The sequence below is a fragment of the Cinclus cinclus genome, chromosome Z (genome assembly GCF_963662255.1).
Source record: "Cinclus cinclus chromosome Z, bCinCin1.1, whole genome shotgun sequence".
Classification (NCBI taxonomy): Eukaryota; Metazoa; Chordata; class Aves; order Passeriformes; family Cinclidae; genus Cinclus; species Cinclus cinclus.
This window is the reverse complement of record NC_085084.1, coordinates 15,546,084-15,563,898: the sequence shown is the minus strand read 5'-3', so window position 1 is coordinate 15,563,898 and position 17,815 is coordinate 15,546,084. Positions and strand designations below refer to the sequence as shown.

Below are 17,815 nucleotides of genomic sequence, written 5' to 3'. Positions count from 1 at the left end.
ACTGAGAGGGTTCTATTGGAGAATGCAAAGTCCTGCCTGCACAGGGAAATTATCCTATTACACAGGAGGGGAAAAAACTTGGTGGAAAGCAGCTCTGCAGAGAAAATCCTGGGAATCCTGGTTTACAACAAGTTGCCCATGAGATAGTGAAGTGCTCTTGTGGCAAAGACTAGTGGTGTCCTGGGCTGGATCAGGCAGAGACTTGCCAACAGGTCAAGGGGTGTGATCCTTCCCACACCTGGAGAGGTGTGAAAGCTGTGGCTGTTCAGCCTGGAGAAGAGGAGTAGGAATCTCAGTGGGAATCTCCTTCATCTCTATAAATAGCTGATGGGAGGGAATGAAGAGTAGGGAGCTGGACCTTTCTCAGTAGTGCTCACTGCCAAGACATGAGGCTGTGAGCAGAACAGAAAATTCCATGTGAACACAGAAGACAACTTTTTTACTGTTATGGTGGTCAAATACTGGTGTAGGGTTTCCTGTAGAGATATTAAAAGCTAACTGGATGTTATATCCAACAGCTTGCTGTAGGCCAAAAAAATCAGAATGGTCTGGGTTGGAAGGGGTTTTATGGTTCCAGCTCCCCTGTTGACACGTGTTTGAGCAGGAGATTAGACTTAGAGGATCTCTAGAGGTTCCTTCAAATCTCAGTGACTTTTCAAAAATGCTGACCAGTGATGGACCAAAAAGAAAAAAGATTTTTTTTTCTTGACAGTCAAATACAGTGTGTCATCCACTCTCAGATATATGGTAGAGAATTTTGTGGTTGTGGTTCAGATCATGGTAGTGTTCTAGATTGTATGTAGAGGAATTATTCTTATCTTCTGCTTATTTGGCAAGATTTTCTGAATATTGGATTATTCAGTCAAAAATATGCTATACATATAATAAAAAACAGATCAAGGTTATACTTGTGCATGGTAGAATTTATTAGAACATAAATGCAGAAATTATCATGCATGTGTCATGTATTTATGATAATGTTCCTTCTCTTCCTTGTTTTCTTTGATTTCTGACATTTCTTTAGAAAAATATTAGTGATTTTTTTGTTTTTCAAAATTTTGGATTGGAAGTCTGGATTTTAACTGTTACTTTTTGTATAGCTGTAGACAGAATTGTTTCTATTGCAGCTTCTGTACCAAAGGAGGAAAATGTGAGTTTGCTATTTGTTTTTTGTTTTTGTTTTTTAAATCTTTCTTTACTTTGGACATGTAACTTTTTTTGTCTCCATTTGTTCATCAATTGAAAAAGGACAGTTTCACCTCTTGTTTTTCTTAAGATAATTTAATGAGATTTGTGATATAATGTTTTATGTTGAAACAGCTTATATTTCACTTAAAATACTGGCCAATTCCTAATTGTCAGTGCCATGTGTTGAACCCAGTTGAAAAGTTTTCTGTGTGTATTGTATTATAAAATAACTGTGTGTACCAATTTTTTTTCTCAAAGTAGTTTTTTTTGTCAGAAGAGTAACTAAAATAATATAGGTAAAACCCTAAGGAATGAGTTAGATTAATTTACGTGCTAAGCAGGGAGTTATATTTTTAAAAAAATCATTAGATGCTGTCTGTGTTGGTATGTAAAAACAAATGACGCTCAGAATGCATTCTGCAACTAAAAACCCTCTTATCTGTGGTTTTGTGATTAGTACTAAGCTAGGACAAAATACTCTTCCTTCCTCTTAATAATTTATAAATTATTTTGTTCTTGATGTGTCTAACACAAAGTAGACCCAGTTCTCTTCAGAGATTCACTAATAACTACATCTATTATTGGGAGTTTTGGGATTAAAATATACCTTATGTGATCACATTATGGTCAAACTAATAATGAATAGCAATGTTGTAATTGAATTTAGCTTGTGCAGTAATGCTGTTTGGCTCTTGTCCATTCATGGGGGATTATTTCCCTGAACTTCAGAAAATGGGAACATAGTTTGTGCATAATTTGTGTTACCTGTTTTTGCTTCAGATTCCAGATAGCTAACCATGCTACATCAGCTAAATTTATTTGGAAGCCTGTGGTGTTCTTTGCATGTTTAGGAAGTCCTTGTTGCTGGATCTTCTGTAAAGCTGTCTGGAGCAGAGATGAAGTCTTGTCCCTCATAGTGTCCTTCTCTTCCTCTGTTTTTTTTTTTTTGCCATGTCCTGTTTTTTTGATTTGTACTTTTTTGATACAAAGAAACTTGAGTAAGCCAATTGTAATTAAGGACATTAATTAAGGACATTAATTAATATGTAATTAAGGACATGCTTTAGGACATTATGAATCTGATACTTGCTTTGTAGAATTGAATGCTCAAAGGAGGAATTTTATTTTTATTTGTCTCTGTAGAAGTAGTCTTACCCACAGTACTTGCTCTTGAAGTACAGAATATTTTTGTCTTTAGGAATAGGGAGAGGGATGGTTCCTTCACATGTTCAAAATCCATACCCAAAATCATGTAAATGCAGATTGTAAGGGCATATGTGAAAGCAAGGCATCATTTTGTCCACTGCTTCTGCTTGTCCTTTTTTCATGTATTTATTCCTCTTACATTGCTTGATTTCAGGTGGTTTATAAATATGAAAGTATTGTGTGATTTACAAATGTTTTGGTTTTAGTAGCCACGAGGAAATAAAATAATGCAACTGAAGTCTCTTAAGTGTTTCCATCCTCACTGTACTGGGACAAATATTTTTCATTTATTTGTGCTGCCAGATAATTCTGGAAATGTGCAAAGTGAATGCTGGCTTAAGATGTTTCTCTTCTTCTTTACTTTTCTGAATGTGTTGAGAGCTAAACTTGGTGGAAGAGTATGACATACAGTGGAAGTTGGGTGACTTGCAGATCATACTTTGGACTCCAGCAAAACCTTTAATTGCTTGTATTATTACTATTGACATTTTCAGTAGTTGAATATATTTTATTTCTGCATAACTAGTGTGGAATAAGGAGAGAGAAGACAAAGAATTCTGGGAATAGGATAAGACACCTTGGGGCACTGAAGTCATGAGCAGTTTTGAAAAAGCAGAGAGTCATTCCCAGCTTCAGTTTGTGAGTGGGATTTGCTCTGTAATAGGTTCCTTGAGCTGGGTCCCTCTGTTCACTGCAGTTAACTTTGTTTTGATGTTCCAGGTTAACTTGTTTGTTCTGCTGTCTGTGATCAGTGTTATGCTGAACGTGACTGGATTAATACTTGGATGTCAAGGCATTCAGTTTGTGTCCAGGGTACCCAGATGTGATTTGGTGAGCACACATACTGATTTGCACTGATTTCTTGTCATTATGGCTTATTAGCTTGCTGTGCTGAGATCACAAAATGTCCTGATGTAGAGTTGCAAGTAATTTAAAAACTAGCATAAAGGATTTTTGTAGTAATGTAAAAAATATAAACTGTTGAAAAAAGCCTGAGTGTGGGTAAAGGCGAGCTACCTACAAAATGTTCAGTCTGTTATAATCTGTGCATGGGGTTATTCTTCCTGTTTTGCCTCACCTGGTGAGGACCATTGTGTGATACCTTACAACAGCAGCTGTGAGGAAAAATTAAGGTAGATAAAATTATACTAGCTTTTCAGAACAGTTCCACTTGAGGAAGATGCAATCTGTACAAGGCAGGGCGAAAGATTTTTTTCTCAAGTGGTTGTCATGAGAAATAGAAGAATCACTATTCATGAACTGGAAACTGTGGAATAATTGAAATTCAAGGATACAATACAGGGTCACTTGGTGATGAAGATGATTGTGTAAAATATAGGTTCTATTTTGTGCAGGTAAAATACTGCATAAAACAATTAAAAAGTGGAGTTTTCTTTCTTAAAGATGGATATGGATGAAAACAAGACTTGTTTGTGCTGTGAGGAGCTTCATCCCACTAAATGCATGGAAGCAGAGGTTGTACTGAAGCTATACCACGTGAAGTCATGCAGTGCTGCTCACCTTCTTCTCAAGGTACCCTGCACACACTTCAGTAGTACTGCTTCTATAATGTCCATGCCCATGCAGCAGTGCAATGCTGAAGTTATTGCTATTACTGTTACTGCTATTACTGGGAAAAACTGTTATTTTTCTGCTTTTCCACACTGGTCAGAAGCTTTTCATGGTTCTGTAACATGTGGGGGCTTTTCTTGTGTCAGGGTTTTGACCAGTGCATTGCTGAGCCAATAAACAGTTCTTGCCTGTTTTTTGTGTTTAGTGCAATCAAAACTGCAGTGGAATCCAGACAAGATTACAGGGGTAAATAGGATCTAAATTTTAGCTAAATATTTGATGCCTTTGTTGGTCTTTTGCATTTCTCAGCCTTTAGTGGCTTACAAACTGCTAAAATAAAACTCCCAGCCAAAACCATCTTCAATAACAAAAAGCTTTGACATTTCTTTAATGGTGATCATCTTGAATCTGGATCTCCCACAGAAAAGTTATGATGAAAGGTATAGTTATTATATGAATAGGTGGATAAATCACATCTGAGCTGTATTAAGCCCTTCTGGATCTCTCTCTCTCAGGACAAAAAATATTGTCAAACAAGTTTTTGCAAATTACTTTGGTCTTGGAGATTGTGCTGAAGACTTCATGCCATACATTCCTTAGAAGTAATTGCCATGGTCATCCCTATGTTTTCTCTATTTGTTTTAGTTTTGTTATTACCATTATTATTATTTTCATTATTATTGTTATTATTATTTTGACATTCACAAATACCATGATTTAATCTTTTAATTTCAATAATCCTCATGTTCTTCAGAAAGTTCTCTTAGCTCTTGGTGTCCTGAATGCTCTCACCGCTACAGTTTGCTTCATAGCAGCTGCCCTGCATTACTTACAGATACTTGCATCAAGAAGATCCTGCACAGTAAGTGAGCACAAGGCATTGCCTACCATAAATAGTGGTACAAACACTATTAATAGATTACACTGTTCAGCAATATTTACAAAAGCTCAGAAGGGTTTTAACGTAAGTTCTGTTTGATTAGGGCGAGTGTGAAGTTGAAGATGAAGATCACAATTTGGATCCTGATGATTTTGTCCCACCCGTCCCACCTCCCTCCTATTTCACCATTTTGAGTTCTTGTACTCCAGAAACAAGTCACAGGTAAAACTGTGCACTCTCTTCCTTTGTTTTAGTGTCTTTCAAAACACTGCCTATTTTTTTTTTAAAGACTATTTTCTCTGGTGAAAATGGTTTGTGATTTCAGGGGCATTAAATAAAGCAAAGAAAAAAATCACATTAGTTTGAAGGCAGCATAAATATAGTGTGGGTAAGGGGGTAAGATTTTGTGAGTTTGAGTTTAGATTCTCTAGGAAATATTTCTGGATGAGAGAAATACTTCTGCTTGACACAGCTGAAAACTTACACGGTGCTGTCAAGAGCAGGTGAGGGCAGCAGTGAGAAGCCAGACACAACCACTTGTCAAGCCAGGGACCCTGAACGGTGTTCCCCCATGGACCTTCCTGCCAGAGTCATTCTCCTTTTCCCTCTTGGGCTGTTAAGGCAGAGTGAAGGGTCTGTTTTGACTGCACTGCCTGGAAAAGTAATCACTTACCTTGCAGGTGGTTATTTGCTCTTAAAAGTAACTTGCAGGTTGGGTTTACTAGTTTATGATTGGGGTGGGGCTGCATTATTCTGTTCTGAGCATACAATATTTATACATTAAGTATTTTGATGCTGAAGCAGACTGTATGAGTCTTGTTTAAAATTCCTCCTTTTTGTAGTGTGCAGGAATGTTTTGTTTATTTCACTGTTTCATCAGGAATAGCATGCATCAGTTTCAAGATTATGTGTTCCTGGCAGAGGTAATTACAGATTCTGGGATTGTCTAGAAATGATAATGACAACAACAGGATTTAGAATGAACAGGTCCTCTGAAAAGCCAGAGACTGGAGGTGAATTCAAAATATTACTAAAAACATTTGTGTAAGTCTTGCTTCAAGCTGCTTATGAGAACAGAATAGAATGTGTAATGATCTCTTTGGAAGAATAATTATTTATCGTTTTCAGAGTTCCCCTGCTTAAAATGGACCAGTTGTTCTTTGTCTAGCATGTCATTCTACATCATTATCTCTTTCCCAGAAGCAGTATTTCTTCTTTTTTTTCTTTCTTTTTCTTTTTTTTTTTTTTCACAGAGGGGCTGCTGCACAGTATTTAAGGCTTCTGTGGTCCAAAATTGAATAGCTACCTTGCCTATGACTATATTAAAACTTGTTGATAGTAATGTTTAAATGATGATGAGATCTTTCTGAAATCAGGCTGCTTGTTTCAGGGTGTTGTGGATAGTTATACAGCAGCGCAGAAGTTAAAGGAACAGACAGGCTTTATTTCTGTTTTTGGAAGATGAGTAATTATGACTCAGGCCAGGCTGGATCCTGCAGGAGTGTCTGAAATGGGATGTGGCCATTTCTCAGTCAGCCTCCTCACACTTCTACCTCCCAGACCGTACCCTGAACTCTGTGTAGCACCTGTGCCCTGGCTTTCTGTGCTGAGCTCCCTACATCCCAAACCTTTGTGTGCAAGGAGGGGAGGGTGTGGCAGGAAGCACATCCAGGGAGGTGAGCCCCATCTGCAAGCTCCAAGACAAATACATCCCCTGAAAAGGGAGACACCACAGTCATCAAAATTTGTGCCAAAGACATGTTTGGAATGGGTAGGCCTTCTTTACCACCCTTTGAATTGAAAAGTCAGAGGCCCAGCTATCAAAGCCAGTTGTTTTGCTCACTTGTTCAGGGGAAACTCGAACGTTTGTCTTATTTAATGGCAAAAAACAAATTAGCACTGCAAGTGTCTGGTCAATTCCTACCTCTACTCTTGTTATTTCATACATTAAAAAATAGAAATTGCATTATTTCTCAAGGTTGGCACAACATGAGCAGTGAGAACTGAGTTTCCAGGTTAAAAAATGTGAAATGTGCCAGGAGTTGGATTTTGATCCTTGTGGGTCCATTCCAACTCAGGAGATTCTGTGATTCTATGAAAGTGTCACAGGACACATAAATTTAAGGGTAGAGGTGATGCATGTTGGGAAGCAAGGCCTAGAAATCTTCCTCAGTTGAGTTTAAAGTATTGTTTGGGTACATCCTGGAAATGACTTTAATAATCAAGGTACTCAAGGCTTTTATAGTTGCATGTTCTGTTTTAAGTTTTAATAAGTTTTAACCTAATTGTTGGACATAGCATTAATTTTCATGGTGTGACTGCACTGTGTAGGCCAGATCAGGCATGTTTAAAAACAAACTTAAGATTCAAAATGTGTATAACTTTGTGGCTTATACTGAACACAAATTCAGCGTGAACATACTAGGAAAATGTAAAGAAGTCATGTCAATGGAGGATCTGTCTCCATCATACTCCAAAATTATTATGAAGCCTTTTGGAACAGTTGTAATTATATACTATTTTAACATATCTTATTATCCCCATTTTTAAGATAAAAAAAGACAATGGCCAGCTGTCAAAATATCTGCTTTCCTTTTCTCAGATTTCTCCATGCATTACCTCCACTGCCTTCACAGGAGCCTTTCATATAAGAGGGCTTCCAGGTTCTCATTTTGAAAGTTCTATTATTTTCCTGTCTGTGCAAGCAGTCTTCTGTAGGCATTTCTGTAATTCTGCCCTTTCCTCTGAGCTTGCAAGAAAAAAATTTTCAGTCAACTTTGTTCCTTCCAGCCAGTGTCCAGAGCAACCCTAAAGTCTGGGAGGAAGGACTTGCTTTGTAGAGAGTAGTATCCACTAGTGACCAAAGTCCAGAGACCAAAATATGGTTTCTGTGTGTTGCTTGAGGTTCCTGCTCAACACCAAGTCAGCAACTAAAATGTTGCAGAGAAGAACTGAGATGCTTTGAGTCACAGCCTTCTCTGAGGATTTTGTGGGGAAGGTTTTCTTGCCAGCTGTGCTGTTGACCACCACACTTTATTACACTGTTCCTGGGGCAATGAAAATGTATGTTTATAAAATTTAAGGTTTCTCCAGGCACTGTTCTGTTTTTTTCCTTCTCAAAGCTCCCTCCTAAGAGAAAGATGTTGCAGCAAAAGGTCTTTGGGATTAAAAACACCTGCTGTGTTAAATGTTTCAGAGAGCTCTTTGGAAACCGAGGAGTAAGGCTAGCCATGAGATGCATTTGCCTTATACAAGCCCTTTGTGAACTGATCAGCCGTGAAATTCTTGCATCATCATAAGAACAGCCTTTAGTTTGAATTTGGCTTTTTCTGTACAGCTCTATCTGAACTTAAACCACCAGGTCAGAAGTATCTTAAATATGGGTTGTAAGTAAGAACTCAGTGGTTCACAAAATGCTGAGCTAGGCTGTCATATTTTGAGTGACAACCTGTACTTTTATTTTTGTAACAAAACTGGACCTCTGAAGTAAAACTGGAATGGGTTCCTAGGCCCAGTACTGCCCAAAGATGTTTGAACTCTGGGGAACACACTGGAGAGGCACATCCTTAGGAGCTGAACTGGGAGCTAGTCCTGCTGTTTTCTGAGACAATGTCTTGCAGATCTTGACGAGTCCAGTATTTGAGACTTAGATCCCAAAATCTCAGTTGGCACAGGAAAGCCAGTGGAGTTTGGTAGCAGATTATATTTTTCTGCAACTGGAAGGCCATAGTGACAGATTTACTCTGTGTTATTTATTGCAGCCCACCTGTCTCTGATGTGATTTCTCTGCCCTATATTTATGTGACACGAATCAATGGAGTTGAAGTGTTCTGCCCTCTGGACCCACCTCCACCTTATGAAACTGTGTGCAGCTTAAAAAGCTCTGAGCAGGTATGGTCCACAGGAGTTTAATGTCTGATTTGTTTTTTCGACTCTGAGGGAGAGGTTGCACTCAAGCTTGGTAAATGTAAGTCAGGAGGATACATTTGATTACTAATGTAAATTTCACCAAAGATGTTAATTAATCACTTTCCTCTAGAACTGAAAAGTTTTCTTCAGTTGGAAAACTGCCCAGACATGGGAGAAGGAGCAGAAAGCAGTGTGGAGCACAGCTGTTGCTGCTTTTTCTAAAATACCTCCTTCCTTTGCTTAATTTACCTACACTGCTCCCGTGAGGGACTAGGTCAAGGTTTTGGCATCATTAGTCATCCCACTTTAGTGGTGTTTTCAAAAGACAGGTGCTTTTTTCCAAAAAATACTGGATAGGATAAAATTCACTGACCTGGATGATGAACATGAATATCAGACATTCACTGGCCTTGCTTTTGCCATGGAATTAAACTCGTATCACACAATCTCTGTGCAGTTAAGAGCAAGCGTTGCATTTCTAAGGTGGATGTTGCAGTTCTTAGGAAATGCTGAAGATGGTGACTTGTGTTTTTTCAACTTTTACATTTTATTCCAGGGAGGTGCACTTCAAATAAATGGCATGGAAGATGTTGATTCAGGGGAAGTAAGTGACAGGCAGTCCTCTCAAGGTAAAAAGTAATTTTAAAGTTTGTTCTAGAATGTTCTTTCCAACACATACCACTTAATGCAGCAGCAGCAGCATTATTAGCTCATTGAAAGACAGCCACCATACTGCAAACCAGAGATACAGAATCATGTTTGCTTTGGGCAGTGGGAACAAGGATTAATATTTAAAATGTTGAAAATCATAACAGGTTGTTTTCATATGAGATACAAAAAGGATGTGTTTTGTTTTTAGCAACCTAAAAGTTAGTTTTTGACACTATATCCATATGTTGTATGAAATTATGTCCAGCTCCAGTGCTTCCATTTGCTTAGTGTATGTGATGGTGCCTGTTAACATTTTGTTGCTGGTAAAAATAGGAGAAGGAGAATGCTGCTCTGTGTGAAGCTAAACTGGGAATTACTCCATTATCCAGCCTGAACTGAAAGAGTTATGAAATAGTTCCTGCATCCTGGTACAGGAGATAGCTAAACTACTCTTAGAGACTAGATCAGACTTTACTGTGCACTGTTTTAGAAAATGATGCCTATTGCTCCAAGTTGTTTTTAGTGTAATGTTTGTTGCAATGTATGCTTGTGGCTAAACATTATTAACTACCAGTTTTTGCAGTACAGCCCATAAAAATGTGTTCCAATTTTCATTTGAACTTGGCTATTATGGCAAGATTGCCTAGCCTGCAATATTCACACAAGAGTAAAGACTGGGACAGGGGGAAAGCCCCAGATATTTTGATTGTGGTCTGTGTTCTGCCAATCTACTTACCAAAGTATGAAAAACCTTGGGTTTGAACTGAATCAATTGAAATGGTTCTGTTATGTGGAGTCAGGGGAAAAATAGAGTTTGTAAAATTATACTTTAGGCAAATGTCAGCTCTGTCAAAGTGCCCTTAAACTCTGACAATCTGCCTGAAAGCTCTGAAAACAAGCACTTGGATGCTTTTGGTTTTTTGTCATTCATTCACCATAATGAAACCTTTTGCTACAGCTCCTCTGCATTTAATTCTCAGAGCTTTCTTATTGCTACAACTTCTGTTGCTTTCTCTGAGCTGCATGAGCTCAAACAAAAAAAGTTACCAAATGCAAGGATACATGGTTACTTGCTTAAAGTTATGAGGGTGGAAACAGGAAAAAAATAGCATAGAAAATGCACCTGCAGTGAAGGAAAGTCTTTATTTTTGTTTTGTTGTTTTTTTGTTTGGTTGGTTTTTTTGTTTGTTTTGTTTTGTTTGGTTTGTTTTGTTTTCTTTTAAAAAAAAGGCTCTGATAAGACATTGTTTGAGGCATTTGTATTAAAAACTTCCTTTGCAAGAATTCGACCTACCTGAACACATATGGCAAAGTGTACCCTCCTCTCCATCATCTTAACTGGCCTGTCCAGTATTTTTTTAATAAGAGGTCTGTAAAGAGATATTTAATTATCAGCCTGCCTGTTAAATTCAGATAAGAAAGAAACTAAGCCTCTTAAGAAAGAAAATTAACTCTGCTGCTTCTTCTAGATGCCAAGCCTTCCTAGAATTAAGAAGAAATAACAGCAGTATCTCTTCCTTTATTTAAATTTGGAGAGGTATACTACATCTGGCTGGAATGGAGTTAAGGTCCTTCATAGAAGCCTATGGTACTGGCTTGGATTTGTGACCTTGGGGGAATGTTCCAGCCTTGTCACTGTTCAGGGGCTGTCTGGCCATCAGTCAGCTAGTGGAGGGTGACTGCTTTTGCATCACTTGTTTTCCATTGAGTTTCTTGGGTTTTTTTCTCTCTACCTCACTGCAGCTGTCCTTATCTCAGCCCATGAGTTCTGCCACTTTTGTCCTTCAATTCTTTTCCCTGTATCACTGGGGAAGAGTGAGAGTGACTCTGAGGGACTGAGCTGCCTGCTGGGGTTAAACCACTGCAGGAGGGAAATATAAAATGGGGGCTTATGTTGGAACTGTGGCAGAGGAAGTCTACGGGCTGTCTCAGCTGGTGCAGTGTAGAAGTCTATAAATAAAACTTGAACTTTCAGTTTATGCTGGCAGGCTGTTATGCCAGGGCATTTGTGTATGAGGCTGTGAGTCCCTTGGCATCAGCAGAGTAAGAGAAATCCTGACTGCTGGCTGCAGGAGGAGCTCTTAAGCTTCTCCATGCCAGCTAAAATTGTTTTACTGATTTCATAATCACTTCTGAGAAGAATAGGACTTCCCCTGCTGATTGTAGGGACTGTAGGCAGGTGTGCAGCCTTTTGCTGGTGGCAGGAAGTGCTTGGTGGCTGCTCTGTATCATCACAAACTAGGTGTATGCACTTCCAGTAAACACCACTGTAAGACTCTCTGAAACTTTAATATTATTAAGGATTATCTTCAGATAATCTGAAAATCTGTTAATTAATATGTTCAGAATTAAAACAAAAAACAAACCAAACAACTTCTTCAAAGTAACAGCAGCACTGTACCTCCAGGACTTAACTGCTAACACAGCTCCACTAAGGTTGAAAAGTTTGGATTGGTAATGGGTTCTTTAATCCTACATGATTCTTGGTCTGCCATATTTTGTTGCTGGGCCTTACCTTCTGATTTGCTAGGCTAGTACCTGTTTTGAATAGGTAGTGTCATCCTTCTTCTCTTTAGAGATTCTAAGTTGCATTTGTGTAGGCGATAAGGTGCTGTGCTCAATACGTACACATCATCCAAGCCTAAATTTTTCTTGGATGGTCCTGACACTGGCACATACTTGTGTTAGAGTGACACCACAGATTTTTGCTGTGTTCTGAATAAAAGACTGTTTACATTAATTTGGTTTTGTATTGGGTTTGCATGGCCAAGGTTTGGTAGTAGCAGGGAAGCTGCTGGAAGGTTTGAAGTTTCTTCTATGTCTGGTAGAGCTCCAAAGATGGACCTGCTGCTGGAGAAGGCTGGACCAGGTAGAAATGATGGTAAAGCCTCTGTGACAAAGTATTTAAGAAGGAAAAAAAAAAAAAGTTACTTTGCAGATGTATTGGTGCTCAGAGAAGAGAGAATTGAGAATATGTGAGTGGAGCAGCCCTGAAAACACCAGGGTCCGTGGAGAAGGAGGGGCAGGAGATGCTCCAGGCACTGGAGCAGAGATTCCCCTGTAGCCCATGGAGAGGCAGCTGTGCCCCTGCAGCCATGGAGGTAACAGGGATGCAGAGGTTCACCCACAGCCCGTGGAGAAGCTCTGCTGGAGCAGGTGGGTGTGTGCAAAAGGGCTGTGAGCCCATGGGAGGGAGGCCTGTGCTGAAGCAGGCTCCTGGCAGGGACCTGCAGACCCAGGGAGAGAGGAACCCCTGCTGGAGCAGGTTTGCTGGTAGGACTTGTGAGCCTTTGGGTGACCCAGGCTGGAACAGGACCGTCCCCATGGAAGAGTAACCCACACTGCACCATTTTATGTAGAACTGTTGTCTGTGGAATGGACTCAAGATGGAGAAATTCCTGACTGTCTCCTGGAGGAGGGACCTCATGTTGGAGCAGAGGAAGGACTCCTCTCCCTGAGCAGCAGTGGAACCATCCAATGAACTGACTGTAACCCATGTTTCCTGTGCTGCTGCAGGGCAGAAGATAAAGCCTGGGGGAGGGCTTGGGGCAGGTGTTTTTAAGATCTGTTTTACTTCTCATTACCCTGCTCATTTTTGGGTAAAATTTGGTAATATCCCTGAGCTGAGTCTGTTTTGCCTGTGATAGTAATTGATGAGTGATCTCTCCCTGTCCTTATTTCAAGTCATGAGCCTTTCATTATATTTTTTCTCCCCTGTCCAGTTGCAGACGGGAGTGGCTGTGGTGCATGCCTGGCATTCAGCCAGGGACAGCCCACTACAAATAATTGAACTTTTTAATGATCAAGAAAATAGATTTCTGTAATACACCAGGTGCCACTAGATGGAGGTACAGAAACAAGCTTAGTGACAAATGCACACAGCTTCATCCCATCCTGTTCATTAAATTGCAGCATATAGTTCCACTCTTAGAAAAAGGAGGAGTGGGAAGGATATAGCATATCACAAAAACCCAGGAAAATATGTAAGTAAAGTTTTTAGTTCCTTTTTAGTGACTGGGGACTGATTTACAAGATAGCTAACAGCAAAAGTTGACTGACCTTTCTGACCATATGCTGTACAACTGATTATAAGCAGAAGGATTTGGGGCTCAGTGAGATTTAGTTTTTCACCAATAAAGCTGTAGCTCCCTTCTCTCTGATCAGTAGTTTAAGGTGATTTTTGTACTAGGGTGTACTAGACTGTTGTCTTCTGCTACTCCAGTTACCTAAGGCTGAACAGTTTTTTCCAAACATTTAAACAGGTTTTAGACTAATGTTACTGTTCAGGAAGTGTGGGTCTGTGCACACATACCTCTAGACCTTTGTGTCCAGTTATTCCAGATTTGCAGGTGGGATGGGGGAAAAAATCAGTCTCTAATAATGGCTTTTATAGATTAGCTTCATTTTGACTACTACTTTTCTGCTTCTGATAATTCAGCTGAAGAAATTCAGGAGTCTTCCAGCAGAGTGAGCCTTTTCCCTTCAAATGCAAGCTGTGTGCCTGCAGGAGTGAGCAGGAGAGCCTACCATCCCTTGAGGAAATGCTCTAAAAGTGACCCTGTGCTCCTGCACTGCCAGCTGCCTCAAGGTGACTCCGTTTTCTCTGTCAGTGATTGTGTAATGGTTCTTTAAAAGAAAACTTTTCAGAAGTTTGATACATTGAACTTGCAGAAATCAGCTACTGTTTCCCAACAGAGCATCTATATAACTAGTTTGTGCTTCACCAAACCTTCACCTAACTCCTTAGTCTTGCTGCTCTTTTAGTTTTCACATTTAGGAACAGGGTCTGGGTATGAGGGAGAGGTGGTGGAAAATGAGGAGGGAGACCACACAAGATTCCTCAGTGCACTGACATCTAAAATCTTCCAAGTGCAGTTGTCAGTGTGAGCAATTTAAAGAAAAATTGGCTTGGGAATTTGGTATTAGCCTATAAATTTGCTCCCCTTTTCTCAATCCTCATATCATAAAAAAAAACAACCAACTAACCAACCAACCAAAAAAAAAAAAAGAGAACATGGAGAGTTGATGAAACTGCTTTGGTGCCAGTGATCTAATTCTGTTGCTGTGGGAAAACTGGTAATGTGATTACACAGTCTGTGATATTGCTGACAGTCTTGAAAAATGCACCAGTCAGAGGTCTTGCAGTTTTTACTAGCGGATATTGGAATCCCCACATGTAGCTGCTGATACATACCAGCACTCAAAATATGAGTGCCAATGGGGCATGTTAGTAACAGCTGTTTATTTTGGATACTGGAAGTATGCCTGTCTGGATTTCACTTGCTGTTTTTGTGGAATGTTCTGATGGCTCTGCTTGTATCATGTGCTTTGTCTTGTGCTCCTATCAACTTCCACCAGAGCGGCCCAGAGAATCTGCTGCTGGAGCAATACTAGACAACACAGAGCCTATTGACAGCTGTGAAAGCAGAGTGTTTCTGCTGTACAGAGACCCAGAAGCATTTGGAAGATTTAGGCTCAGTGTTACTGAGGTTGGGTCCGTTCAGCAGTTAGATCAGTTAGTCATGATGCTATGGAAAAGGAACTTCACTGCAGCAATGGAATTTGCTTCAAGTTAGTGCTCTTCTTGCTGGGAAGTTTTGCATCTCCTCCTGGCATTTTTTTTTTAATCAGAAGCCAATACTAAAGTGCTTCTTGAATAATCTGTAGGTGTGGTTTGTTTTTTTTTTCCTTCCTTTTAATGGGGCCAAAGTTTAACTTGTTTACACCAAAGGCAGTGAATTTTTGTTTTCACCAAAGGCAGTGAAACTGATTCTGTATTGCCCTTTGTAACTGCAAGGTAATTTTGAACGTTTTGCTGTAGGTTTCTGTATGTTTTTTTTTCCACTGGATTTCTACTTTGTAGTATTGCTAGCTTCCAGCTTGAAAGGTAGTTATTTGCAGGTACAACTTGTCCTCCTGACTGCTAGTAACTAAAAGTTATCAAGAGTTTAGGAGAGATAAAAGAAGAAAAGCCTTCTACCTTTATGTTTACATTAACACTCAACATGCATTTCAGATCTCTTCAGATCAAAAACAAGAGAAAGGAACCAATGTACGCAATGACAAAGAGCTTTCAAAAGGGGAAGAGTCCGTCCAGACCCTTAGACATGTAATAGGCAGTCAAGCATAGCTATGTATGACTATTTTATAGGCATTTTGTGTAAACCCAATAGAGTGAGCCTTCCATTCCACCCTGACCACGCCAGACTGTTAAGTTTTACAAGGTTAAACTATTCACTGCATCCTCACTGAATGAGGAGGGAAATCTCCAAGAATACTGTGCACTATGTGGATTGTTTGCTTTGTTTCATCTTCTTCTTCAGAGACAGTGTTCAGCTGTGAAACTGCAACACCCAGGGATGTAAATCCACTGAACACCGTCACCTTGCGGAGGAGTTCAAGAGCAAGAGCACTGAGGGGCAGACCCCAATCTCTGATAGACTATAAGTCTTACGTGGACACTAAACGGCGTGTGGCATGGATCCTTGAGCAGTCCTCCTGCAGCATGAGCCCAGACATACATGACTTGGTGGAAAATATCAAGTCTGTTTTAAAATCAGATGAGAAACACATGGCAGAAGCTGTCAGCAGTGCCACTTTCCTTGAGCAGGTAGTTTTATTACTTGTATTTATCAGGTGATGTGGAAACCCACTGGCCCTGGTTTGGAAGTATAGGTTTACATTTGCCAGTCTGAGTTTTTGGACCGAATTGGCTTCCTTCAGCACTTTAGTTTCATGTAAGGGAGTGTGTGAGAGGCTCTGATATTTCTTGCTCTATCAGCCAGAAGCCACAGTATGTGTGTATTTAAAAACTGAGTCAATCTTCTGTTGAGGAATCATGAACTGTAAATAACATGACAGTATTTTATACTGAGTGTGGCAGGGGAAAGGGAGATGTTATAAATAAACATGTGCTATTGCAAACCAGAAGGAATGGAGGCTGACAAGGAAATTTTTATGTCAACCCACTAGAAGCAACTTTTTTGTGATTGGCTCCCACGATATAAATAAGACATAGTACTAAAGAAAGAAAAGCAGAAAATGGAAAATAAGTGCTTACATTAATGGAGTGAATATCCAGAAGTTTCAGACACTGCAGACTTCATCTAACAAATGTTTTGGTAGCTTACAGACCATTTGGGTAGATTAACTGATTCATGCATACCACAAGTGACTTGCTATGACAACTGCTTTTGGTTTGTGTTCTCATGCAAAACACATCAGTGTCATTTAGGCTCTGCACATAAAGTGGGATTTCCCACTGCAGCCTTCAGGCAACAAAAGCCTTGACAAATTTGACAGAAACAGGAGGGGAGAAGGCTCCTTATGAGAATTTAATTTTATCACACAGGCCTGAAGGTTATTACAGTTCAGTGGCTTCTGCAAGGAAGCAACATTTTGGGTCCTTCTAAACAATGCTATGCCATAGGTTGAGTGAGAGAATTCCTGAGCACCTTTGAGAGGGAAACCAGATCAACCTAACAAAAACCCCACAAGCAACAACCAAATAAAAAATTACCCCACTCCTTTTCCCAACCAGAACTGCTTTTCCCACGCCTCCTCAGCAAATGCTAAGGGTTATTTATAGCTTTTTAAAATTATTCTTTAAAAATAACAGACAACACTACAACTAGCTTCTTCCTAGCTGGGTAAAAAACTATTTTAATGGAACAAGAGCTGAAAACAAAACTGATTTAAACTTTTCTTTTTAAAGGTGATGACACCTTCCCAGCCAGCCACGTCATTCAGAGGTCGTGTGTTGCCTTTCAGATTGCATCCTGGATTGCTGCACCTGGAGAGCTGTGGTGACCTGAGCACTTTCACCACAGAAGGAGAACAGCTATCAGAGAGGAGAATCCAAAGAGCAGAACATGAACGGCCTCACAGTGTTGTTGGTGTTGTCAGGGAAACTATACTTTGAGCTAGCTTTTTGGATATTCCTCAGCAGAGCACTTCTGCCAGACATATACATACTGCAGAGGAAAATCATCTCTGGCAAGTGGGTGGATGGGTTTGTCAATAATCACCTTTTTTTTTTAAATACTCTGATACACAGACTCCAAAGGGGAAGATCATTCTACAGAGAGTATTAAGCAGATTGAAAGCTGACATTTATTGGGCTTGCAGCTGCAGCTCATCTGTTTGTTATGTATTGGTGCCCTGCATCTCTATGAAGTTTGATAACATGTAGTTGTGGGGTATTGTGATATGTCATCTTTGTGGAAGGAGCTGTCAAAAGCAGTACTGAAGAACTTGGCAAATTTTTGGTACTTTTGGTTTAAATTAAAATCTCCTGTAATAAAATGGAGACCTTCAGATACAAAGTAAGTTAGTAAAAAAAAGGGTGTACAGAATTCTTAAATTATTCTTTATAAAACAAGGTTGTTGATGTGCAAACTGCACTAGAAA

General features: G+C 39.7%; 1 protein-coding gene across 1 annotated transcript in view; it reads left to right on the top strand.

The window, feature by feature from the left end:
• ENTREP1 (endosomal transmembrane epsin interactor 1) overlaps window positions 1–17,327 on the top strand; it is a 25,078-nt gene extending 7,751 nt beyond the window's left edge. Inside the window, exons 3-11 of the mRNA XM_062513319.1 lie at window positions 3,115–3,225; window positions 3,799–3,927; window positions 4,721–4,828; window positions 4,950–5,068; window positions 8,608–8,737; window positions 9,312–9,384; window positions 13,845–13,994; window positions 15,730–16,016; window positions 17,121–17,327. Coding sequence (XP_062369303.1) covers window positions 3,115–3,225; window positions 3,799–3,927; window positions 4,721–4,828; window positions 4,950–5,068; window positions 8,608–8,737; window positions 9,312–9,384; window positions 13,845–13,994; window positions 15,730–16,016; window positions 17,121–17,327 — 1,314 coding nt within the window. The remainder of the gene's footprint in view (window positions 1–3,114; window positions 3,226–3,798; window positions 3,928–4,720; window positions 4,829–4,949; window positions 5,069–8,607; window positions 8,738–9,311; window positions 9,385–13,844; window positions 13,995–15,729; window positions 16,017–17,120) is intronic.
• The last annotated feature ends 488 nt before the right edge of the window (window positions 17,328–17,815 follow it).